Genomic DNA, 27,919 nt, shown 5'->3' with positions numbered 1-27,919 from the left:
ACTACGGTCAGTGCTTTCTGAACTGTTGTTAGTGACAGTTGCTCGATCATGTGGCGGTGGATCCTCGATCACTGATTCTTCGTATCGATCACGGTCTTCCTTTTTTTTTTCTTCGCCTCAGTTGGTCCGTGGACTCAGTTTTTCTTGTTTTGACACGCGGCATACACTTGCACGTCCTGCTTGGAGCGCGTTTTGGTTTTTTTCCCCTCATCCCCCTTCTTTCATCTGTACCCCACCGGTATTGGTGCTAATTTTCCACCTTTGGATCGTCACGCGTGGTTGGAAAAATTGGACGAATCATGGTAAGTGAAAAAGTGCTTCTACGAAATCGGTTTGTAGTCGTGTTTCTTCGGTGAGAGAAGGAGTATTGTAAGAGAAAAGATTTACTTTGTGATCGTTAGAAAAGTTTAATCAATCTTTGGGAAAATATTCACCGAGTCGTGAAAGTTGTGAACGAAAGAAAAGTTGATAGAACGATAGTTGTTGAATCAGATTTTGCAAATCTTCTGGATTCGCGTTTAAGGAGAGTGTTGTCTATTAATCATGTTAGGTATATCGTGTTTTGCATAGGAAAATAATAAGAGATTCGATACTACATTAAATTTTAATTAAAATTTAGGAGAAATATTTATATTTACATAATTAAAATATCGTGAATTAGATATATTTGACACTATATTTGACAATTAAGGAAATTAACATAAAGAGAAGATTTGAAAATCGAGAAATTTTAAAATTCCACCATATCTCATTCTTGAAGAACTTAATCAGTCGATTTTTCAGAATCATTTAGTAAATTTATTCACGTTCATCGAAATCAAGGAACGATTGGCCTATTAAGCATCGTAGTTTCGCAGACAGAAATTTGAAAAAAAAAAAAATGGCTTGTTTCTCGCAGAATCTTTTCCTCCATTTTTTCTTCTTCTTTTTTTCATCGATCGAGTCGGCTCCGTTTTCAAACTCGTTTTATTTTTCATTCGAACGATATTACATCATGCGCGGATTCATGCAAGACCACCGTGGAACCGGTCTGAAAAGAGATCGATTCGGAAAGGATTAAAACAGACATCGAGATCGCGACGGGGTTGTGTCATTATTCTTCTTTTTTTCTCCCTCCTTTTTTTTTAATTCTTTTTCCACGTGCTCTTTCGCATCGATGACCGAACCAATCCAAATGATGGATATTTCGGACGTTCAATCTGTCTGATCGGCCTCTGTTTGAAAATTTATAGAAAGTGAGAATGGATATTGCGAGATACGTTTCGATCTTGTTTATAATCAGATCCATTGGATGGATAGTGAGTGTTTCGACAGTGGAAATTTTTATGACGAAATATGAAAAATATCGGAAATGTTAAATAAGATTTGTTTTTTGTCCAGTCTTTGATTTTATCGATCTTATCAACTAATATTCTTTTGTTCGTATGAAGATTTTGTATTTATATAGGAGAAATATATAGAAATGGTATGTTTTTATAATTTTAAATTTAGATTGGAAAACTATTCAAAGAATATACAAAATTGAATTCTAATAAAAATCTGTATATTCTTGAGGAAATTAAAATATTCGTTATTCTTAATATTTCAATTGAATTTTGATAACTGGAATTTCAAAAGAAGAAATATGAAGAAAAATTTGTAATTGATATGTATATATATATATATTTTTATGTATCTATTTAGAGAGAATCTAAGATAATTCTAACAATTGAAAGAAAGGAAAAGTAGTTAATGATCGGTTATTGACACATAATTACTTCAGCCTGTACATACAGTGGTAAAAGTTTCTCTTATAGTAGACACATAATGTTATATACTTTGAATTCGAGTTGTGAAATAATAGAATTAAATATGTGAAAAGTATTTCAAAATAAATTTATTTAAATTAAATATCCTTATTAATAATTTCTAAAAGTATCTATCAAATAATTTTTATCAATAAATAACGATAATACATTGAATTAGAAATAATTAAAGCAAAAAAAAAAATAACATATTATTCGACTTGTCATTTATTTGTTTTACAAGAATATTTAAATCCTAACAAAATTCCTATACAGAAGTTTATTCGAAAATTCGTTCGTACAATAAAAAATTCTCTTCCTTGCCTAATTTAATATTTCACCATTTGCACGATTCTATTATTACCACCAAGTATCACCATTTAACCTATAATTATCATTTAAACGACGTCGTGAGAACATCGCCAAAAATCTATATATTCGATTTCGAATAATTTAATTTATTCCGGAATAAATTTCCAAGGTTTCGAGGGAATTGTCCACACGTCAAGGTTAATAAAAAAGCTGGTTGTGAAAAGTGAATGAAGAAGGAAAGTTCGACGATATCTGGATGTATCTCGTAAATCGAGGGAACCAGTGACAGTTCCCTGCCTACGCGTTCCTCCGGAGGACCTTCGTTGTAACGAGTATCAAGAACTCGTTTTGTCCTTCCGGGTTACCCGAGCCCTCTCACTTTCGTCGAGCGACGACCTCGTGTGTCGATTCTGCTCCTTGATAATCGAACAAATTCGAAACGAGATCGAGAGGGAACGGGACACCTTTCGCGATTCGCGGGAGAGGTGATTAATAAAGTGTACGATTTGACGAAGGCAGGTCTGAAATAGAGATTCTGCAAATGTGAGAAAAGAATTTATGATAAATGTTTTATTTAAAATATTAATAATTTGGATTGGATGGAGGTTGGAAATATTTATTGTTTTATCCGAATAATTGGGTGTTTTCGAAATAAAATTTGGATTTTATTTCGCTATTTTGTTTTTGAATAATGTTATTTCAATGGTAATGTGTTGTGAAAGGAAAAAATTATTTTAATATTTGACGTTTAATTTGATATGGAGATATTTTGTTACCTGATTTCGCTAGGAAGATGTAAAAATGTTTTTCTGGTGGAAGGAAAAGGTGTGACGACCTTGGCGACTTTTACCTCAAAGAATACATGAAAGAACAGGAGTAAAAATCTTTTAAAAATACAATCTGCAAAAATTTTTTCTCGATAGATCAATTATATCATCGTCATAGTTTATAAAAACTAGTAGAAAATTAGGATTAAGATAATTATGACTAATTACTAATTTTTAAAAAAGTAAAAACTATATATAAATATAAAAATTATAAGGATAAAACTGATTGAATAAGATTTAATGTAAAAAAAAAAAAATTATATTTTAGGAAATCTCGAATGCAAAAATATTATATCAAATATTATCTTATCTTTTCAAGAGATATCTTTTATTTTTAAAATCAACCCATTATTTATATATCGATAAATAAACTCAAACAAGCTCTTAAGCTCTTTCTGTAAACTTTATAACGTTTAATTATTAAAATAAGGATTCGAGATAATTATAGATTCTAAAGTATTTCTTCCTGATAATAACTTCCTCCATAAAAAACTTAATTCTATCAAATTCCAACAACAAAACTTTTCAAAAACGAAAGAAAACTGTTCGTCCTATGAATCCTAATTAAAATCGATTAAAAATATACTAAAGATATACTCTTTTCCCCCAACATGGTCACAGATTCTCTAAGGAATTTTAAATGAATAACAATTTTCCAAGTTATCTCAATTTCTCATTTCTCGTTTTATTATACTGTCAAAGAATTAAAAACAGTGGAAGAACTGTCACCTCTGATTCATCGTTCCGACCTCCATCCATCGTAATTCACCTCGATCCACGATTTCAAACCGTTCCTTCCACGTTGACATTTGCCACGCTAGATTATAAATTTCATTTTCTCGGCTAGAGAACCTTTTGAAATCGCGGAGAAGCACAGCTGAAACACCTGTAACCGGGATCGTGTAACGGTTTAATTCGATGTTAAAACGTGAGGGGCCAGAGCCGCGATATTAATCACCAGGCCGATGGTGAAAACGTCGATCGGCTGAGTGAACTCTCGATCTTGATTTACGAAGTCTACGAAACGAAGAGAAGGAAACAGGCACAGTATCCTCCTTCCAAAGAATTGAATTTGCTAATGTTTCTTTCCTGCTTATTCTCTTTCTTTCTTTCTTTCCTTTTTCCTCTTGTTTTCACACGAAGGCTTTGTTTTATTGTGAGGCAAATGCAAATTCGGTTTGCCTTTAATGCTCGCTTAATGAGTCTCTAACGCTCGTAACGAATATGCAAATAGGAAAATATGTGATTTTCGATTGCGTTTTATTAAATTAAATAGAAATCCGTGTTGTTTTGATCATTTTTTCTTGGAATTTTGGAATCGATCATTTTTAATGCTTTTAATATTTTCGTTCTCGCACTTGGGTTTGTCTTTTCACTTATTAATTGATTATCTCTCTTCATTGATGTTTAATTTATTATCCAATACAGCGTGTTGCGCATAGAGTTTAGAGTAATTATACAGTTTTGCAATTTAATATCAATTAACTTTAGAATTTTAAATAAACAAAACACTTGATTATTATTCCAATCTTTGAAAATTACACATTATTATGTTGTCATCTTTATCATTAGCACAGAGGAATATGCATGAAAACGGACTCAGCTACGGCTTTCCAAGAGTTGATCTGCCACTTGATGCAAACCTAAGCGTATAAAATCTATAGTCGTCGTTAAGTAACATCACTAGTCACAGCAACATGGGCTGAGAGGTTTTCTTTCGTGGTCGAATAACAGGCGAGCGTTCGTGGCCATCCTCGGATGCAACGTATTGCGCTGAATTATTAATGAACGTCCCTGGCAATCGCTAATCGTGACTAGCCGCGTAACGGTAAAGAAAAAGAGAAATGTTGTTTCTACATTCAACGACACCGATTGGTGAAACCTGGTGCGACAGCCTGGTTCGCGACACAGGTCAGCCACGTTCACATTTTGGCCTCTCTGAATTCGCCATTTTGCAAGTTTCACTGGCTAATTAAGTAACAACGATATTCCCATTACAAAGTTTCTAATCAAACATACGTCTTTCTTTACGAGTAAATAAGAAAGCAACTCATAAAAAATAAACAGTAAGTGAAATAAATTATTTTTGAATTATGATACGTGTATGTGAAGAAAAATTTTATTCATGGGAGAATCTTTTTAAAGGTGAAATTGAGTGAAAATAAATGTCGAAATGGAAAAGTAGGAACTTGAATTCAGGTGAAAATCAACTACTTTTAATGTACTTAGTTAGCTAATTATTTTTTGGATAATATTTTTTAACAATACAAGATATTTCAAAAATAGATGATGAAATTTTTTGATGGATGTATTCTACTCTTTTTGAGAAAGATTCAGAAACTTCTCTTTTTTGAGACAAGATATCGTAGAGATACTCATCAATCAAAAATCAATGAAATATTCAAAGAAATATCTAAAAATAATTTCTTTCTTCGATCATTTTCGTATCGATGTTTCAGATCAAAGACGTTCCAAAATTCTTGTTCAATTCCAAATTTTGTCACGTTTCTCGAAGGTCAATGTACCAAATATCGATGCCTGAAATTCATTCTCTGTCTACGATAATAAAAGAAAAAAATATATATAACTATATATATATAAATTGAAAATCTTAGCAAGAGAGTGAATTTTTTTTCAGTTTCCTTGTTATAAATGGAATTGTTTATTTCCTGTTGCAAAATTCTCTCTGATTACAAAAAAATAATAATCTTAAACTCGAGATAAAACGACTAACTTTCAAGCAATAAAATTGTGAAATCTAAACAATCCTTTGAGACTAGCAAATCAATTAAATATAGTGAATATTAAAATATCAACGAATCCAAAATAAATGAAACACCTTGTATATTGATTTGATAAATATGCACATATATATTCCACAACTTTAATATGCACATATATATTCAACTTTCTAAAGTATAAATAGTTACAACTGTTGTACTTATTTTTCTTTTATTGTCCTAGATATAAGATGTAGTTGAGCTTTTACGACGCGTCGTATATCCAGCACGCGAAAAGCTGCTAAGTAACCGGGAAAAAATTCGGTAGAAAGCAGCTAGAATCCGATCGAATTTCTATGGAACGTGCACGCGAATTCACATCTCTTCGTCTTTGCTGCATTCACTCGTTTAAAAGCGTGATAAACATGCATGCACGTTGCACTGCACGCGCGCTTTTGCTCGGTTGACGGTTTTCTATAAAGCAAACGCTATATCGCATTGCAAAAGTGGTATATACAATTATTTTAAAAAATATTCGAATTTGCGAAAATAATTATACGTGAAATTTACGTTTTATTGAATTAAGAGTAATAAATTTTTTTTAATTATTTTGATCAAGAATTGTGAATTGACTATCAATATGAAAATTTAGATCGATTTTCTTCGATCGAAATTACTTTATTTGAATCAAATTAAATTATTCAAAATAGTAATTCGTAATTATTAATAATAATAGGTGCATTTAATCGTTCTGTTTTATCATTTTTGAATTGAAATTTTTGAACAAGATTATTTTTTTCCTTTTATATTCTCCGGAGTGATTGGCTCTTCACGACGAGATATTGTCTTTCTATTTTCTTCACTCGGAGAAAAATCAAGCGGAATTCAACTAGGTAATTAAGGTGAAATAAAAATGCAATATAATATTGGTTAATTTTATTCGAAAGATTTGTGTAAATTCTAATACTTGAACAAGGGATAAGTAATTTTAATTTTCTATGCTTAAAAAAGTTTCTTAAATTTGATAATACTATAAAATAATCATAGTTAATGTTTCTAATTCTTCTTTTCCAATTTTATGACTAAGTTTCTAAGCAAAGCCAGGAGAGCGAGATATAAAAATTTGAAGATTATAGTTAACAAGAAAGGAATAAACTATTCTAACGGAAGGAAATTACGCTTTAACGAAGGAAAAGAAAGAAAGAGGTAAAAAATCGTTTCTCGTTATATGACTCATACTATTACACGTATTATTACGAAGATTATAAATCGCAAGAGGACTTGTATTTATCACATGGCAAAGAAAGTACAAGTAAAGATAACAATACGATCACAGATATCGCTTTGATATAAATCGTATTTTACAGGGATGAGTCACCATGTCTGAATCACGAATTCAATCTCTAATGCAATCTCAAGAATGGTGAATTATATCAGTTTTGTTATTTCCATAGTATAAATTTTTTTTAACTATTATTATTATTATTATTATTATTATATGCAAAGTGATACAACAAATAAAATTATATAATAAAATAATTAATAATGTAATGTACGAATGATCAATTATTAAATATTAAATATTAATTAATTAGATTCAAATATATTATATTTCGTATAATTTAATAATACTTTCGTATAATTTAAAAAATATTATATAAAAATAAAATAGATTTATTAAAAAATAAAAATATATTCGCTCTATCGACTTAAAAATAAATTAATAAATAATTTGGATTAAAAAATGAACATTTTTACAAATAAACGTTTAACTTTCGATAAATATAAACGTAGAATACGAATGAAATATTGTAGATGTATATTTATGTATGATTCGATGTAAATTTGTACGTAATTTTCTGAAAGTTTCTTTCATACCAGATCCAATTATGCTTATAGTAAATTAATTTATGGAAATAGATATACATATACATAGATTATACCAATAATTTAAATAATTTAATAATAATTTAAATCAATTAATATTCTTTTTTTATTTCAAGACTAATTAATTAATTTTCATTTATTGAAACTAATCAGAATCATTGGTTTTATAGATTTCATAATAGATTCTAATAATTTGCTTGTATAAAAATCATCGTATTATTTTCTATTTAATGCACAGATATTCGCGAATGCATTCTTTTCGAGTTACATACATTGAAAGTTGTATGCTTTGGTGAAAGGAATGTAGTATGGTATCTGAGCCACACAGAGAAGTGGTGCGTAAAGCGGTATCTTTAAAAATGTTAGCTATTTTTCACCAGTCAATGCAGATTTAAATTTCAAACGAGCAAACTTTTTTAAATATATCGATAACGAAGCAAGATTAATAATTACTTTTAATATATTTCCATTAATCGTCTTAAAATCCACGAAACCTAACCTAAAAATTAGTTTCTTTTTTTAAAAAATTTCATCACTTTCATTAAAAATCTAATATAACTGACCTTAATATCAAATTATCTATAAAATTAACATCTAGAAATTGATAAAAATAGCTAGAAAAGATACACTCGTCGATTAAAATTCCATCAAATATTACGATATATATGATGCATCTAAAAGGAGTAGAGATCCGTGAAAAGGAAATCGAAGAATACTCGATAGATTTCCCGTAGCGGGCAGGAAACTGCTGAAAGTTTCATAAGCGGTGGCCCTCCGGCGGAAGTCGGGTGAAAACGGTCCGCAAACGTGCGTAGCCTGAAAACGATACGAATCGATAAGCGGCGTGGTATGCCGCTCAGAAGAAATTCTCGCGACGAATGAACCGAAGTAGGAGCAGAACAGAGAGAACTTGGCTCGCACAGACCAGAGTGGAGTTTTTGCTTTGCTAGCAGGTCGGCCAAGTTTTCAGGTTAAAATATACTCGCTTCGACCCGACAACAGGTCCGGCAACTCGCGTCTTATGTAAGTTTCACCCGTCCTCTTTGGTGTGCATTGTAAAAGTGTGCGTTTGTTTGTACGTGGGATCTACCTTTCGCGGTATTATCGTTCTATTATATATAGGAGATTCCTATATCTAGAAATAATAGATGTTGTAAAGTCGATACGTGAATATACTCGAATTTCAATGCCGAAGATTCGATACACGAGACAGGAGTGGAACGAAGGAGATGGAACGGATATGGAGAATTTGGTAGATGCTTGATTTGTCAAAAATTCGTGGTGTTTAGGCGAGAAATTAAAAAAAAAATGTTGAATATATATATAATTTTTTAATATGTACTTAAGCATAAGTATCATTCTAATGTTTATTCACTATTCAGCTTCCTGATGTATTTTTTTCTTCGTTATTTGTTCCAATGATGAAAAGTTGCGAAAAAATATATATGCGTGTGTACGACTGTTTTATTAATTTTATTATATAGAAAAAGGTATAGAAATCGCATATTGCAAGTCTTGGATAAACATAATAAAATTTCAATGGGGTAATTCAATTTTTCATATTCGATTGCGGCATATTGGTTAAGATTTCGATTGTAATATATTCGTGTTCACTATATTAAGGTTTACATTAATCATGGAAATATTGGTTTATGGTTACGCGATAGGTATTGGGAAAACTTCTTTAACTACGAATCGTCCCCATTTTCTTTCGTTACGCATCGTTTCAAACTGTTTCAACATATGTTGGATAATAATTAATATTCTCTTAACTGCTAGCCGTACGACGTTTTTATTTTCTCAACAATCAGTAATCAATATTACATTATTACAGTGTCAAGATTTAAGACATTTTTGCGCAATAATCAATGTAATTAATAAGATACATAAACTTTGTGAAATTTCATTTCTTATATTATCAAAATCTCGTCAAAATCATTATCAATAATCTTGTTAGAATAATTTATTGCTATTGACTCCTTGTAATTCGTAATTCATTTTACAACTTGAAATTTGTTGATTTTATTTCGAATAGAACATATCCAATCTTGAAATACAACTTATAGTATTCCTTATTTACCTCCAATTTTTCCTTTTTATTAAACTTTCCTTATTTAAATCATTTCATTACACGGTAATTCCATTGCAAAGTACACGAGTTTGAAACACTCTATACCTCAAATACGTATGCATGATACGTATATCTAAAAATATATTGCAACAGACAAGAGTTATATGACGTACATAATTCTCGAATGAATTAATTCGTCGTATCGTGCCTCTACCTACGTTTCCTATCTATCATAAATTTTTTCCGTTCAATATAATATAAGATCCCTATTCTGGCTAAATGTCTCCCAGTTGAACCAGTTAATCGAGATTCTACCCGTATTTCCCAACGGTTGAACAGCAACTTACGTAAAATTTACATAATTCTTCATTATAAGTGAAATATAATTAATATTACGTGGCGTAACGTAACAAAACAAGGGAAGATTCTAACAATCGAACGTATACAATTCATCCTCATCCATCTTCCCCAATATCTCCTCGACAAGTACGGTGTTTTCGAGAAAAAAAGAAGTTCGATCTCCATGCGCCTCGTGGTCCGTCTTTCTTACGTGTGTAACGATAAAGAAGGCAATGACCGACTTTCGTGGCCTCGCTTCAATACAAGCGTTTACGAAGAAAAAGTGCGCGCAAGAAACGCGAAATCACGCGCGAATTTCTCGATTCTTCATTTCCAGACCCCCTCTGCTGACCGATTTGTACATCTACATCGATGATCGAAAGTTGACGATCGATCTTTGCCTCCTTTGAAATGGATTTTTCTTTTAAGAATGGACTTGATTTAATCGAAGAAAAGATTAGATTAAATTTGTGTAATTTTCTATGTGTAATGTGAAATCCTCGTTTAGAATTAGAAAAAAATATATAACAAGTTTAGAATGTACCTTGAAATACATTAGTCTTGAAAGAATCTTAAAAAGTAAATATATGTATAAATTTTTTCTTATGTTAGAGTTTGAAAGTGGAAAGTAGAATTTTTTTTCTTAACATTAAAGTTTAAAAATAAAATTGAATTTTTCTCTTCTTTAGGACGGGAAAGTAGAATTTAGTAGTTGAGTTTGTCTCTTATATTAGGATTTACAAGTAGATATAGTTGAATTTTTTTCGCATATTAGGATTTAAAAGTGGAGAACTTTTCTCTTATATTAAGATTTAATAGTGGAAAGAGGTCGTTGAACTTCTTTTTTTTTTTATATATTGTGATGCGTGTTCATTCGAGAGTACAACTATCATTTAATTTATTTCAGAGAGTTTAATTCATCAGAGTGTAAAAATTTAGGAGAGTTGATACTGTCGAATATACAAATTGCATAGCTTAATATTTCCCTATTTTTTTTGGATTAATATTATTCTTTTTAAAACTTAATTTATTTAAAATAATACACGTTTTGATAGATTAAATAATTTTTTTAATATTCGAAATATTAATAACATGTAAAAAATTGAAAGTGCAAAAGAAAAACATAAATATATAACACTATTGTTAAAATATATTAGGAAAATTTATAAAGAAATTCATTATATAAATGTAAAAATAATTATTTATAGTTTCTTACATGGTATATCGTTATTGGAAAATATTCTTTTATATTCCTTCACCGACTTCTTTCATTTATATCTGTCCGTGGCGTTATCCCTTTCATAAAGTAAAGTAAATTAAAATAAATTAAATGAATTAAAATACGATTTCTCTCTTCTTCTGCGCCACGTTTGAAATAAAACGGATACGTGTATTTCTCAGATGCCCTTTTTACACGTGAGTAAGGCTTGGACTGTTCAATTACGAATGATATTTTTCATTGCAATGGTGATTACAAGTGCTCCTTTTTCGTCGAATCGTCTGAATTATATCATTGGTTAAATGTTTAATGATATTAAAAGTACGTGAAAAATTTCAGATAGGGAATTTATTTATTACCTCGTTGCAGGCTGTACCTTTATACAGGATCAACAAGAAAGAATGTGGCAAACTTGAAGGTCATTAAAATAAGCAAAAAGATGCTTAATGACCGTGGACCATCGTTTAATGTCAAATTATTTATCGATAAGTAATTTTTAATACACACACATAGTTCTTCGTCACTGTATAAAATCGAAATTGAACAGAAATGGCGAAATCGATATTACTTGAAATTTATTATACAAGTAAATTCCTCTGCTTTCCAATGAATGGTTATAAAAAAAAACAAATTTTATTTTACATCACATAATAATAATATAATAATATCGATGAAAAAAATGAAACTATATAAATTTATTTAATATATCATATCAATTTCTTTTTCCATTCTTGAAATATTCTTTCGTCTGAAGAATCGATCTGTTCAAAATTGAAACAATTTATTTAAAGTTTTCTCTCGTTCTTTTGATAAATGCATTTGTAGAAAAATTAAATAAATGGAATATAATTTTTGATGCAGTACACAACGTCAATATTGTATAATAAGATCGGTATTCGTGAAAGCTTTTAACACCACGAAGGTCGATGTTCTCTGTAATTAATGCGACCTGCATACATACACCAAGTTGCTGTTGCAAAACGTTGCAAATGATTCATCCTCCCGACCAATTTATATTATTTGTGTATCTCGTCTATCAATGCGGTAAATTAATTGTTGCTCTTTATTAGATGGGACGATGTTAATTTGCGAAATGCGTGAAAACGTTTAATTTCGTTCATTAAACTTCGATTAAATACTTATATACATCGTATATTTTTTCGTGGAAACAGAGATTCGTGCACAAATTTCATTGCCAATTGAAATAATCGAAAATATACTTTTAGCTCTACGTGAAAGATATTTTCAGATAATAATAGAAAATTATTATATCTATGAATTTTATATTTTGTTTAAATTTGAAATTTGAATTTATTTATATTCCAAGAAAAATTCCCATACATTATTTTTTTACAATAATTTATTTTTGTATAAAATATCGTGATGATCTTATTTGAAAATTTACTAGAAAAAAGAAAATTATTTTATTTTATTATTTTATTAACTTGAAAGTGTTTCGAATTTTATTAATTACGATAAAGAAAATGTCGATCGATTAATTTATTATTTTAAATAATTAAGATGATCATATTACGTGAATCATTTTTTAAATTGGTGATAGGATTCTGAAATTTTTGTTAAGACAATTAACATTATATTTGACGTATAATAGCTAAGGACAACTTGATCACGAAAAAAAGATGATTGAAATATAAATAAAAAAAAAAAAGAATCAGCTCAAAAACGAAAAGAATTAAAAATCCACCGTCAATTATCCTAATCACTCGATACTTTTACCATCAATTCATAAATGCCAAGGGCCAATTAGCGACCATTTCCCCTGTCGCGTCTTCTTACTTTCACCGAAATTTGAATTTCGAATACGAGTTGAGCGCTTTTAAAAGAACACTGCGAATTTTATTAACCGGTACAATTAACGCTTAACCTGGAATCAGGTGAAAGCAATCTCGAGCCTTCTATTATTCTTCGCCTCGTTGTAGATCATGCTCGACGCTTTTGGCTCGTTTGCGGTTTCAATCGAGAAGAAATTCTCTCACGTTGATTTATATAAAATCTAGGAAATAATCGTCGTGCCATATTTCCTTCCTTTATCTTTTTCTTTTCTTTCATTTTCTTTTTTTTCATTGTTGTCACCGTTCATCTACTATGTTTGGTTCCATTTCCTGATTCTCAATTAATCGTGACACGAGGAACAAGTTGAATTCCTTTCTTCGAGCATGTACCGCTCTTGCTATCTGATTATACGAACGTACAGTATCGTTCAAAAGTCTCGGATCAAATAGAAATTATTTTTATGAATGAATATAGAGATGTTAGTTTGATTCGATTCTGTAAAAAGTGTTTAAAAGTAGAATAATTATTATTTAGATATCAAAAATATATATCTTTGAAACTCATTTGTGAATATTTCAAAAATCGATTATCATATGATTATTATATAATATTAGTTATTTATCGAATGAGATATAATAACATAAAATTTATAAAATGAAAATTAAGATTAAAATATTCTTATTCAATTTAAAAGACAATAAAAACGAATTTTCTATCGTGAAAGTTGAAAAGTTGTTTATTACTTATAAGTGTACTAATAAATATTAATAAATATTAGTATATTTTACATTCTTATAGTAATTAAAAAGAAATAAAGCAGAAATGATATGTATATATAATTAATGTTCGTGAAATTAAACCGGTGAAATTAAATTATTTAATAATACAAATAAAAAAAGAACAAGATTAAAAATAAATTAGTAGATATAAATTAATAAGTTTATTCATTTTAGATTAAATTGTTTTGTATTTTCATCAATTGTTATGTGACAGTAATCTGTATTATGATCACATTAAAACAAGAATGATCGTTCTTGGGTTTCCATAAAATTTTAATCAGAAGATCATAAATGGATCTGTAAAGCAATCTAATTAGATATTTCTGTTTATCGTCGTATAAAGTTTTAAAACAATTTGATTAGTTGATTAAAATAACCATATTGACTCTAAAAGTGTGCCAAAAATAACATTTAATCAATTAATAATATTAATTTTCCACTTTTCTTCACTTTTAATTGTTAAATTTAATCATAGATCAGAATTAATAATATTAATAAAATGATATATCATAATTTTAAATACCTATAATTATTGTTTTACATCATAGAAAACATTACAAAGTAGAGTTTACTATAAAACAAAAGCGAATATTATAAGAGTTCAAATAAATATGTATTAAAAATTGATATCATCAATGATATAATTCGTTGTATAATTGAAATTATGAACAGAAAACTTATATAACAATAATATTTACATTATAGATATAATTAGGAGAAGATTAAAAGTTCATTGAATATTTCATAATTCGTTATGTAATTAACAATATAATAATTAAAATTACAATTACAAAAAAATATGCTCAACAAACTTTTCTAATCCTTTTCAATCCTCTCGCATATAAGCAGCTTGATTTTTCGTCTTTTATCGATACAAGGATTGCGAATATTATTCCCCCAAGACGACGAAGCGAAACCGACAATGGCGAAAAAGAAGAATCCAGCCACGTAAAGAGGACAAAGGCAATTCTACTATGGAAAAAGCACAAGGTTCTTGAGATTCTTGCAAATCGTGTAAACATAAGCGCGCGAATAGTGTTGGAATGTGCGAGTTAGATGGAGGAGAGGGGAGGACAAGTCGATTGTATATATGCGCACCGGAAATGCGTGCGGTTATTTGCCGATGAGAGATACTTTAAAAAATATTTTCTTTCCGATCTTGATCGAGGAAATTATTTGAAATAGTAACGTATATTTAAAAATTAATTTCCTATCGATTTATGTATAACAATTTTGAGAAACAATTTGCCAAGCACCTCGACTCGATCGTTTTAATTCACATTCCAGTAGAGAAACCTTCGATCGTCAATCGGAGCACACCCATTATATGATATTTCACAAATTGCTTTGCAATATTAAGTACAATGTAGAGATGTTTCGAGATGGTATTACAATAATCCGTGTCCTTCAAACACGGAACGTGAAGCTGCTTTGGAAATGGCGGTAATAGAGGTCACAACCTCGCTTATAATAAACCTATACCTCTTTAATTTGAAATCTTATTATTCGATTATTTCTTCGTGTATCTGAATATTCCATTATTCAAATGATTATTTTCAATATTACACTTTGTTCAATTTCATCTTGAGACTCTTAAGAATGTTTAACATAAAGTAAAAAAATTTACATACTGATACATTCATAAACAATGCCATCAATTATTTAAACAAAAATTTAAGAAACTTACAAAAATTGCGATACAGAAGTTTACAGAAATATACGTTTAATACAGTAACGATAGATTTATTTAATAGTTTCAATAGTTCGCCAATTTCTTTCATGTTTTATAAATCATATAGATATTTTTCTTTCTTTCTAATCCGTACCAATTGAAAGAGATTACTAGACCGAAACCATTTTTTTAACATATGAAAAATTTTCTTCGTATTACGGGATGTGAAGAAATCGAGCTCCACGTATGCATATGCCATGTCCTTCGTAACACTTCGTGTACGTGATTAATTCAAGAAATAATAATAAGGAAAAGAAAGGAAAGAAACTTCGTTTAGAAACTGACACGAGCTCTCGTGATATATATATATATATATATTATAATTCATACAGGATACAAAATTTCAACGTTAGACCGGATATAATAGTTGTATTTCTCGTCACGGCTAACCATTCACAAAGTTTCCACGAAACGAAATGAAACGAAACGGGAGCAAGAAAGGAGGTGAAAAGGGTAAACGTAACGAAGAATGCGGGACACGGTGAGGAAGAAAGCTAAACGCGATCTCTCACGGTACGTTATGCTACTTTTCTCCTGGGGCCGCACAATAGCATGGAAAGCGGCAGTTCGTGACCAAAATCCGATTTTTCATCTTTCATATTCGAAAAAAAGAAGTCTTTCCTTTACAAATTTCGAATCCAAAAATTTTAAACGTTAAATTATCGACCCGTTTCTCTTCGTTGTTCGCACGTGCGATTTCTGCGTTGCTTTGAAAAGCGTGAAGGGAACTCAAATTTTTAAAACGGAATTGAAAATCATTTCGAGCATTTTTACAAACTCGAGTCGAAATAATTATCATGAAAAATGGAATAGTGAAAGTTCCCGTGAAAAAGAATTCTGATATTGGAACATTTATTCTATGATTAAAAAAAGAAAAAATTAAAAGAAACCTTTGTGAAAATCTAATATAAAATTGAAAGTGAAAGTGAAAATTAATTTTTCTTTTTTTTTTTTTTTTAAATAACGAGAAAAAACAAGTTTTTTCCCCGCATTTAACTACCATCTTCGCTCAGTTTAAACCTATAGGAGTGTTTGATACTTATGAATGCCGTTACGTAGTCACCATGATTTTTCACGCATCGACAAATAAATTAATCGACGAGAAAAATCACTTTTTACGCGTCTCGTTCCTTTCCTTCCTACCTCACGTATTACTCGTCACGCTGTTTCGCTTATTTCCCCGTCGTTTCACTTGTGCACGGTAATAATCGAACAATATCGCTTCAAGAAATATGACACACTTCTGCATTATGGTTAGATCTTGTTTGTATGATTAAATTTTGATTGCACCAGGGTTTAATGTACTTTCGTATTCTTATAGTCGCGTTAACGCGTTAACTTTAATATCAAGAGGAATCTATAAAGGGGACCTTGAGTTTTTGTTGCATAAAAACTTTTCCGACAAGTTTTTATCAGTTTTTTACAGTTTGTCGTCAATAATTTCTTGGCAGATTTGTATCTGAAAAGTTTCGAGTGATTCATTGCGATAAATAATATCTTTGTTTATATAATATATAATCGTGAATACACCGCGTTAAAAGATTATTTAAAGTTTCACGTAAGAAACAGTATTTGTAATTTTTTTAATGGGAAAAATAATAAAATCGTAATACATGAATAAAGATGATTCTTGATATTATTACTTACTTAATAGCCACGTGTAGAATTTCAATGTTAACACGAACAGTGTATCGAGACCATTGAAAAAAATAAAAAGATCTATATCCAGGATATATAAAGCAGCCAATTGTTTCCGGAAATTGTTTTAGATCGACATTGTCATAAAATGTGATAAAAATTGTACAGAAATAATAAATTAAAAAAAGAAAATCGATTCCTTGATAATACATTGTAATCTTTATCAGATTCTATATTCGATTTTTCTCTTAATATCAATCATTTTATAATTACACGAAAGAACTACTAAATGTTTTTGTAATTTCTCTTCTTGTAATTATTAATAAAATACGTATGAATTAAAATTCTATTGCAGCAATTGTAAAATATCTAACGTAAGATCATAATAAATCTTTAATAATCTTTCCCGTTTGACACTACAAATCATTTCCATTTGATTACGTTCCCACGTAGTTTAAAGTATATAAATACCGAATAAGAATAACTCTTCAACAATCTTTCCGGATTCTTTTGGGAATAATGATTCACAATTTGGAAATTCGCGTATCAAATTATTTAAATTATTACCAAGTTACGAAATAAAACACTCTTGAAACTCCAATTAATTAATACACCTACAGATATAAAGATTACAATAATAAGTGTACGAAATTCATAACTCGTATCGAGATAATTAGCGAAATCACAAAAGAGAAAGAAAATCGGTTCCTCGTGTCACACTCGGCTGACCAGTCGGGATCGACCATCCGTGAAAATTTCACCGATGTCCGCGACGTTACAGATTTTCGAAAGCCGAGAATCAACGTCGGATCGCGACGCAATGCCCGTTCGATCGTCGATCCCCCACGACGACGAGAGAAATCGATCCTCAAGATCGCCTATTAAGGGGAGAACGTAATTATTCCCTCGATTATACAGTGGATCGATATCGACCACGATACGCGTCGTTCCCTCTTTTCCTTTTGTTTCTTCACAGCTTTTGCGGCTTTCTTCTCTTCCCCTATCGCGTTACGTAAATCGCGTTGCCTTATGAAATTTCCTAATTTGCTCTATATTCGTTCTGATCGTTGCTCCTTCCCTCTTGCAATCTTCTTACTTTCTATGCATATTTTTAGGAAAGATTTCATTCCAATGATCTCACTTTCGTTATTGTTTTAAACGATTTATATTATATATGGTTAATTATATTGTCATTTTTCATTAACAACACTCCTTTGTACGTTCGCAGGAATTTGAAGAATAATCTAAGAGGAAATAACTCGTTTTGCCGAGAAATATAAAAAATTAATAGAAAATCTCTTCATGTTTTAAACTAATCATTGGACAATTGAAAAAGGAAAATCATACAAACTTAATTACACGATCAATATAACCATATAATAATAAATCATTATATTTATATTTACTCTGAATTGGATGTTATTTCAACTTAATAATTGCATGCTCAAGGAAAATTATAAATGATAAAATGAATTGTTAAAAAGAAAACATATATATATATATTATACTACCTCATATTTGCCCCCTTAGAAGGAGCAACAGTCGGTAATTCTAACTTGAAATCGAGACGATTATCGTGCCTCTAAAAAGCCACGAAACCCGAACGAAACCGGTAAGGTGAACGTTGAAAATTATTGTCCTATCTAGTCACGGATACTTGACTGACTACATAACACGAGAAGTCGTGCACTGTGGTAAAAGGAGCAATTCTAAAAGCGCTAGCATAGAAATCTCCCTCTCTATTGGTCGCATCGCACTCTCTTTTACTCGCATGCCTTTGCATATTTATCCGCGACAGTACTTTGCACTGTCAAGAGGAATTACTTTGCACTCTCGAATCAGATAAGTAAACTTTCGTTCAACGAAGTCTTATCCTTTGTTTTTGAATCAATGAAGAAAGCGCATCCTTATCATTTCCATTATTTTATTACATACTTTCTTGTCACGTACTGGGTATTCTTGAAATAGCTTATTGGCTGCTTTATTACAATATTTTCATTACGAATGTTTAGAAATGAAGGAAATACTTTTATCTGAACGTTCAAGTGTTTCTTAACGTTGAAGTGTTTGTTAATTTATTGTAATAATATATAATATGTCGTGATTGTTATGTATTGTTTATATAAAATGTAATATATAATCTGCAACTCTTTAATTTCTTTAATTTTCTTCTTTTTCTTTTTGCCATATATATTTTCTATCTTATGCTCAATTTATCAAATTACCCGTTAAGATTGTTATTATTTTTATTACTTCGTTTTTACGTGTACATAATATTACAGCGCAAGTATTCGTTTTTTTTTTAAACAAAGTTAATCATATGATACATTTAATAATAAGTATGATTATAGACAATATAACTATACTCATCGATCTGTACATATTTATTCAACTATTTGTTAAATGTTCTTATTGCTAATTTTTGATAGTATTAAAATCGAATTCTTTCCTCGATAAAAAATAGATATAACTTGGTTGCATTCTTGAACGTAAATATGACTATGATTATTCCAACTTTCTTTCAAATGATATGCTTTATTCAACTTTCTTTAAGAATCGTGAAAGTATCAAAATACATTTATTGTCAAATCAATTTATCAGCTCTTTAATTCTATCGAATGAAATTCATATCAATTAAATAAAAATATATATAATAGGTATAATTGAAGATAATATCATCATTTCGTTACTCATTTACATTATGTACAAATACTCTAGCATAGAAACTTAAGTATAAATTTAACCTTTACACGTGTCTACTTCACCCACGATGATTTACAATTGCATTCATTGCATTCGAAGATTGTCGAGCGTTAAAATTTATTTGATTCCAATTCCAATTTATCTTATTTTTAACACTCGAATAGATTAATTGTGATACTTTCTCTAATTTGCATACATATTTTTAGGTGATTGAAAAATTACTCTTTGTAATTTTAATGCATGAAACGGATTTTCATTTTTTGTTAAAATTGTTCTATTGTCCGACTGAGTTTTCAGAGATCTTTTGAAAATTAATGAATTTATTAATATTTAATACAAAATAAAATTTATTAAGGAATCAATATAAGATATATAAATACGTTATAAAAAATTTTATATTATAAATAATATTCTATCGGTATTTGCTTCCTTTAAAAAAAAATGTATGCATATATTGTTGTTTTTTCATCTTATATTTTAAATATCTATATTTCTAAATAACTCGATACATCATTTAAAAACAATCATCGTTTCGAAAACATTCAGGAAGTTTTTACCAGATATTTCGTATCGAAAATGTAATCATTAGTTCGTCAAATTCAACAGAAGAAATTCTCTTTCTTCGTGGAATAAAATCCTTTTCAGAAACCAGAAAATTAAACGACGATTTAACTATTATCAATAAGACAAAACTTTCTATAGAATCCTTCTTAATTAGAATGGAACACCCTCTCGTTTCCCACGAAAACTATTATTCATTTTGGTTTCGAACAGGGAACTTTACGATTCTCAATTTTCAATCGAGTATGGTCAAAGATGTTGGTAATTGATCGTAGAAACCGCAAATAACTTTCTCTGGTTTTTGTAATGAAGTTTGTCGTGACTAACATTTCATCGTTCCATTCCTTTCTTCAAATATAAATATAAAAATAATTCTAAAGAAAGAAAGTTGTATTTATAATTTAAAATAAAAATGCAATAACTTGATGCAATTTTTTGCAATTCAAAATAACAGCAATTTCAAAGATTTTTATTATACCTTAACTATATTCGTATATATTAAAATTTTCATCTTATTAAAATATAATATATACAGCCGCATATTCAAAATCCAATCTCTCGGAATAAAAAAAATTATTCCAGAATAAATTAATGCGTCGAAAGTATCGGATTTCTGAATTGTGAATAATACGAGTAATAATTTATCGCAACAACAAACGAATTCTCATCTATATGCTACCCAAGGATAATTAAATCTATTACAATCTAAACTTTACTCAACTTGTTTTTCGTATAAAAAAAAGTATAAAAACTACAATTAGGTCAGGTGAACTGAGCACGCGTTTATAAATCCGAACGTTTCCTCGAGGGTGACCGCATTTTTGCCAGTTTATCGACCTGAACGGACACAAAGCAGAAAATGGCCACCGATAGGTAATTGAATGGAGTTGGTGGTGATCGAGATCCATGAAAATATTTCAATATTTTGCCCTCCGCTTCCCGGTCAACTGTACAGATGTAATAACAACGACAGGTTCCACGGATCAGTAACACGTTCACTTTCTTTTCAGGTGTCGACTAGCAGAACGACTTGTTGGCTGTTGCTCGTCTGCTTGATCGTGCTTCTCGGAGCTCTCCGCGATGCAGAAGGTAATCACTTGACTTTCCAATAATAATTATATTTTTTTTTTCTTTTCTTATTTTCTATTTCTTAACATTTATTTGTCTCGCCGTTTTGAATAATTATATTGATATTTAAAGTATTCGAACTATTATTATTTTTTTCAATTGTGTTAAATTATTGGATTTCATTAAATGTTTTCATCGAAGAAGAAGAAGAAAAATTTTGTTGGCAATATTTAAATTTAATAATGGATTAATGATGAAAAGATACTCGTGATGATTCTATAAATTAGATAATAATACGTAACGGTTGTGCAATTTATATTAATATCGATATTATATCTGTGAGATTAAAGAAAGATAGGATAAGATTTTTGGAATGATTTTGAGAATATTCGTTTCGAAAAATAAAAGAAAAATCAATATGCAATTTGCAATGGAAATAATGACTGAAACAGGTACAAGAAAAAGATTTCGCAGACCAGCAACCGCCGCCCCATCGATCTCGAACGATCAGGAAGTCTCGGCCAGTGTGAACAGATTCAAGGTCACACGAAATCGTATCAGCAATAAAAGCAAAAAGAATGAAATTCAGACCGATAAATCGGAGGACTACAAGGTAATTATGATAATCATCGTCACGTGCAACGTACAAATAAAAAATTTTACAACCTGTTATAAAATTTATATTTTATACTTAATCAGGAATTTTTATTTTCATTCCGTTCCGAATTGAATAATATAATTTAAACACGTAGCTTTTTTAATTTAATTATTTTCTAATACTGTAATATCCATTCAAATTGAATACAAATTGTTTTAATTTTTCAAATTGATTACATACAAAAATTTAATTTAAAAATATATACTTTCACTTACAATATATTCGTGATCATCAAACATGTTGAATAAAGAAAAAAGGACGAAAAATAGGACAGAAATATAATCATAATGCAATTTCGATCTGCGCAGCTTGTATGTTACTATACAAACTGGTCCCAATATCGCACGAAAATTGGAAAATTCATGCCAGAGGACATACAACCAGACTTGTGCACGCACATCGTGTTCGCATTCGGTTGGCTAAAGAAAAACAAATTGACCAGCTTCGAATCGAACGACGAGACGAAAGATGGAAAGATCGGATTGTACGAACGGGTGGTTAATTTAAAGAAAGCCAATCTCTCTTTGAAAGTGTTGCTCGCGATCGGTAAGGAATTTTAAAAGATGTATCATTTTCGAAAATAATTGAACCGATCATTCCTGTGGTCATTTTTGAAATTATATTCGTATCAAGATTTCTGAGAGAAAATGGTATGATTTGAATCAGGTGGTTGGTCGTTTGGCACTCAAAAATTCAAAGACGTGTCCGCGACAAGATACGCAAGGCAAACCTTCATCTACAGTGCTATTTCCTATCTACGAGATCGAAATTTTGATGGTCTTGACATCGATTGGGAATATCCAAAGGGGGGAGATGATAAGAAGAATTACGTTCTTTTGTTGAAAGGTATTCATATTTGTTGTCCAAAGTTTGTCGATTAATCAATTAACCATTTTACACCTAGATATTATAGTTTTTACGTAATTATTCACGTTTCCAGAGCTTCGAGAAGCGTTCGAAGCAGAAGCTCAAGAGAAGAAGATGCCGAGGCTTCTTTTGACAGCAGCTGTCCCGGTTGGTCCTGACAACGTTAAGAGTGGTTACGATGTTCCAGCGGTTGCAAGGTGAGCAAATCTAACAAATTTTTATCTTCGGAAACTATTCTTACTCAAAAATTTGGGCCAAACATCCTTTTCGATTTATTTTTATCCATATTTCTTAAATTATAAAACTGACAAACATGTATAAAAATAACATACTCCTAGTGCATGTATAAAAAATTTCACCTTGCTAATAAATCAAATATTGCGAAAGTCAAAAAAGATACAAAAACATAGATATAAAAAAGAAGACTGTAAGATATATATATAAATAAAATAAAAACAAACGAATAAATCCAGTTACCTGGACTTCATCAACCTGATGGCGTACGATTTCCACGGGAAATGGGAACGAGAGACGGGCCACAATGCGCCCCTCTACGCCTCCTCGTTGGACTCGGAATGGCAGAAACAATTAAGCGTGGACAACGCTGCATCGATGTGGGTCCGACTTGGGGCTCCCAAAGAGAAACTGATCATCGGCATGCCGACTTACGGCCGTTCCTTCACTCTCTCAAATCTTTCCAATTTCCGTGTTCATGCACCTGCGAGCGGCGGTGGAAAGGCCGGCGAATACACAAAGGAATCCGGCTTTCTTGCCTATTACGAGGTATAAACTTTTTCTTCTTCTTCTTCTTTCCTTGCCTCCTTCATTCTGATTAACCGTTTTTATTATTATTATAACTCGGGACGATCGTAAACGTAAATTCAAATTGGACGCCTCGTTCGAGGAGATCGTTCGATTAGACGGTTTTCTTAATTTCTTGCGGCTGTGTGGTAATCACATTTGTTTACCCACTCCTCTTGGATGGTTTCGAGTGGGTAGGGTAGACGTGTGTTGGATTGGATTGTCAATGGATCGTAGGAAGAAATGTAAATATATGGGATTGTTTTTTTTTTAAGTAATTTTAAAGTTTGATTAATATTTGAGCAAAGAGATGTTGAAATTTAAACGAGGAAAGTGAAAATCGAGTTCTAGATGATGTAAGAAGAATTCTTTTGTTTTTTCTTTTTTTTTTTTTTTTTTTGAAAAATGAATATTAATGAAATTGTTTGGCTTAAATGAATTTGTGCAATTATGGATCTCATTTAATTATAGATCTATTAAAAGGAATATTTCATTATTTATGAAGGAATTAAATTAGAAGATATTCTCTTTATTAAAAAAATTTTGAAAAGTCAACAACATGATTATATATCCAGAAATTTTTAGAAAAGAAAATTTCCTAGATGATTTAAAATAATAATGAAATATATGAATAAGTTTTACAAAAAATGAAGATTCTTTTTACGTAAAATGAAAAATTCGTTGAAAAATTATTAAAAATTTTCTTTTACTTTCTACAGATCTGCGAGATGTTGCAAAACGGTGCAGCCTACATCTGGGACGATGAGATGAAAGTGCCATACATGGTGCAAAATGATCAATGGGTGGGCTTCGACGACGAGAAATCTATTCGACTCAAGATGGATTGGTTAAAGAGCAAGGGTTACGGTGGTGCTATGGTGTGGACGGTTGATATGGACGACTTCAACGGCACCGTGTGTGGTGGAAACGTCAAATACCCCTTAATCGGTGCAATGAGAGAGGAATTGCTTGGAATTTCGAGAGGGCCGAACGCCAAGGACGTTGATTGGAGTGCAGTGGCTACCACCGTGTCTGAGACCATCTTGAAGAAACCGGAACCTTACAAGATATTGGTCTCAGATGTGATCAACAAGGCGAAGAAACATCAAAAGCAAACGACTCAACTCGTCATTAATCTTCCTACCAATGGTAAAATTTTATAATGATCCTTTTTTTTGAAATTGTGTAATTATAATATCGTTTAAGAAGAATAATAAGAAGAATTTTAAGAAGCAAGTCTTTGGAACGAAATTTTATCAATTATTTATATCACTTTGTTTAATTATGCATGGCAGAAAGGTCAGCCCAATCCATGTGCTACATGACGAATTGGTCGCACAAACGACCTGGAACTGGAAAATTTCTACCAGAGGACATTGATCCGACTCTCTGCACTCACATAGTCTATTCCTTCGCAACGTTGAAGAATTACTTGCTCGCAGAAGAGAATGAAAAGGATGGGGAGATGTACGAGCGACTGATGACTTTGCGCAATAAGAATCCTGATCTCAAGGTACGATTTGTTAAATCTTAATAAAAAAGAATCGTCATTAATCAAATTGAGAAATTGTTATTAACGCATATAATCATTACTGTTTGGTTATTTCAATTACAAATATCAGAAATAATGATTTTTTGTCAGATCTTATTGGCGATTGGTGGCTGGGCTTTCGGATCGACCCCATTCAGAGAATTGACAAGTAATACTTTCCGTATGAATCAATTCGTTTACGAGGCCATCGAATTCCTCAGGGAATACAAATTTGATGGTTTGGATGTCGATTGGGAATATCCACGGTAAATTTCGTAAAGTAATCCTTTCACTTTTTCAATTCGTTAATTTTTCTTCTCTCTCTTTTTTTTTTTTATAAAAATCTAACGTATCAGGGGTGGTGACGATCGAGCTGCCTATGTGAACCTTTTGAAGGAACTTCGACTCGCTTTCGAAGGGGAGGCGAACAGTTCTGGACAACCGAAATTAATTTTATCGGCCGCGGTGCCAGCTAGTTTCGAGGCTATTGCTGCGGGGTGAATTTTTTGTTCATCGAATTCACATTTAAATTCTATTTAATCTTATTCTTAATTAAGTATTTTTTCCCCTTCCTTTCTTCTTCTAGATACGATGTACCAGAAATATCCAAATATCTGGACTTTATAAACGTGATGACGTACGATTTTCATGGCCAATGGGAGAGGCAAGTGGGTCACAATAGCCCTCTGTTTCCCTTGGAAAGTGCAACGAGTTATCAAAAGAAATTGACGGTGGTAAGTAAAAAAAATTGTTGAACATTTAAATCCATCCATACGTTTCAATTACATCATGTGTAAATATTCTTGCTTCATTAATAATTTATTAATAATACACACAAAAAAAAAATTGTAGGATTACAGCGCAAGGGAATGGGTGAAGCAAGGTGCTCCAAAAGAGAAATTAATGATCGGTATGCCAACGTACGGCAGATCGTTCACACTGGTGGACAAAGAGAAATTTGACATTGGGGCGCCTGCTTCGGGCGGAGGAACATCTGGTAATTTCACTAACGAATCCGGATTCCTCTCGTACTACGAGGTACTCTATAGACTCTCTCGTCATCTTCTCGTATCTCATTAATCAACATACTCAACGAACGTATAGATTTGCAGCTTTTTGAACGAGGATAACACTACTCTAGTCTGGGATAGTGAGCAACAAGTACCTTTCGCGTATAGGGATGATCAGTGGGTCGGTTTCGATGACGAGAGGAGCCTTATAAATAAGGTGAGAATATAATTTTATCTATCTGTGTGCATCGTGCGACGGGTAAAGAATTAAAGGATTCTATCTATTGTTATTAATCTATAAATATTAATTACATTAGATGCAATGGCTTAAAGAAGAAGGTTTTGGAGGTATAATGATCTGGTCGGTGGACATGGACGATTTTAAAGGAACTTGCGGAGCTGGCAAATATCCATTGATCAAAGCTATGATGAAAGAGCTGCGAGATTATAAAGTGAAACTAGAATACGACGGTCCTTATGAGAGTCACTTGAGAAATGGAAGGTACACCACCAAAGATCGTAAGTATTTCATTGTGATATATGTGATATAATAATTAAAAATCCTTTAAAAAGCTCTCTTTTAAGCTTCCTGTTCGCGAATCTTGAATCTTTTACTTTTGAATGATTATTCAAAATTATTCGATTAAAATCAACAGAAGAAGGCTACCTGAAATTGGAAATATGATTCCAAAATTTTAATCGGTTTCAATAATAGTATAAATTTTGAAAAGACAATCATCTGTTATGTCGATTGTTCCAGCGAACGAGGTGAGCTGTGACGAGGAAGACAATCACATATCTTATCATCCTGACAAGAGCGATTGCACCATGTATTATATGTGTGAAGGTGAAAGGAAACATCACATGCCTTGCCCTGTGAATCTAGTATTTAATCCCAACGAGAATGTTTGTGATTGGCCTGAAAATGTGGAAGGGTGTTTGCAACACACGCAAGCACCACCAGTGTAAAAGAAAAAAAAAAAGAGAGAAAAGAGAAAAGAATGGAAAGAGACAAAAATTACATCTATTTAAGAATAATTTTCTACGGTTGTACTTGTGAAAATATGAGGGAAATACGCGTGAAAGTTAATTAAAAAAAGTATTTGTAATTCGTCGAAAAACACGATAATCCATAATCGACGAGAAATTTTGTTACCGAGAAATAATTTTTATTCCTTCTTCTTATTCTACAGCTTCTTCTTCTTCTTCTTCCTTTTCCTTTAAAAGGATTTCTTCTTCTCTCCAAAAGTTCTTTTATCTTCCACTGATTCTATCTGTCTACATGTTTTTCATTTGTATAAATCGTGCACTGTGTTTAATTACTGCGATAGATATTGTGTTTTGTAAATAAAAATAAATAAAATTCCTTAAAAAAAAAAGAAAAAGAAAAGAATTCATATCTCGCTTGTTAAATGTAATAAAGAAAGAAAGTAAATTGTATGTACTATAAACTACAGTACTAGCTACAAATTACAATAAATGGTTGGTTACAATTTTCATAAGTAGTAAAATATTTAAACAATCCTTTTATTTAAATTATGAAATGACATAGGATGTCTGAATAAGTATGATTATTTATTCAATTTATGTAAATCATTTAATAAATAATTAAGAAACG

At 30.9% G+C, this 27,919-nt stretch overlaps 1 protein-coding gene and 1 long non-coding RNA gene across 5 annotated transcripts; both read left to right on the top strand.

Moving 5' to 3' along the window:
- Positions 1-27,803, top strand: LOC108004460 (probable chitinase 10). The gene is made up of 16 exons (XM_017067391.3): positions 1-302; positions 21,377-21,455; positions 21,887-22,047; positions 22,401-22,638; positions 22,759-22,938; positions 23,033-23,156; positions 23,433-23,742; positions 24,480-24,909; positions 25,056-25,273; positions 25,403-25,557; positions 25,648-25,788; positions 25,878-26,025; positions 26,144-26,329; positions 26,396-26,518; positions 26,619-26,820; positions 27,062-27,803. The coding sequence occupies exons 1-16, from the start codon at positions 300-302 to the stop codon at positions 27,268-27,270; spliced, it is 2,907 nt and encodes a 968-aa protein (XP_016922880.2). The 5' UTR covers positions 1-299; the 3' UTR covers positions 27,271-27,803.
- LOC108004461 (uncharacterized) lies at positions 3,560-7,286 on the top strand. 4 transcript variants are annotated; one of them, XR_009832527.1, is made up of 4 exons: positions 3,560-4,989; positions 5,069-5,122; positions 5,888-6,849; positions 7,011-7,286. It is a non-coding gene; the product is annotated as an uncharacterized LOC108004461 (long non-coding RNA). The 4 variants fall into 4 exon arrangements; XR_001767234.3 differs by having other exon boundaries at positions 5,069-6,152; positions 6,462-6,849; XR_009832528.1 differs by having other exon boundaries at positions 5,069-6,536; positions 6,731-6,849.
- Positions 27,804-27,919: the final 116 nt, after the last annotated feature.

This window comes from Apis cerana, linkage group LG14 (genome assembly GCF_029169275.1).
Source record: "Apis cerana isolate GH-2021 linkage group LG14, AcerK_1.0, whole genome shotgun sequence".
In the NCBI taxonomy this organism is placed as follows: Eukaryota; Metazoa; Arthropoda; class Insecta; order Hymenoptera; family Apidae; genus Apis; species Apis cerana.
Note: the sequence above shows the minus strand (reverse complement) of the source record. Positions and strands in the feature narration are given on the sequence as shown.

Coding starts and splice junctions, on each gene's coding strand:
- LOC108004460 (XM_017067391.3), top strand. Junction 23,157..23,432: donor GATGTTCCAGCGGTTGCAAG/GTGAGCAAATCT, acceptor GAATAAATCCAG/TTACCTGGACTTCATCAACC. Junction 24,910..25,055: donor CATTAATCTTCCTACCAATG/GTAAAATTTTAT, acceptor TATGCATGGCAG/AAAGGTCAGCCCAATCCATG.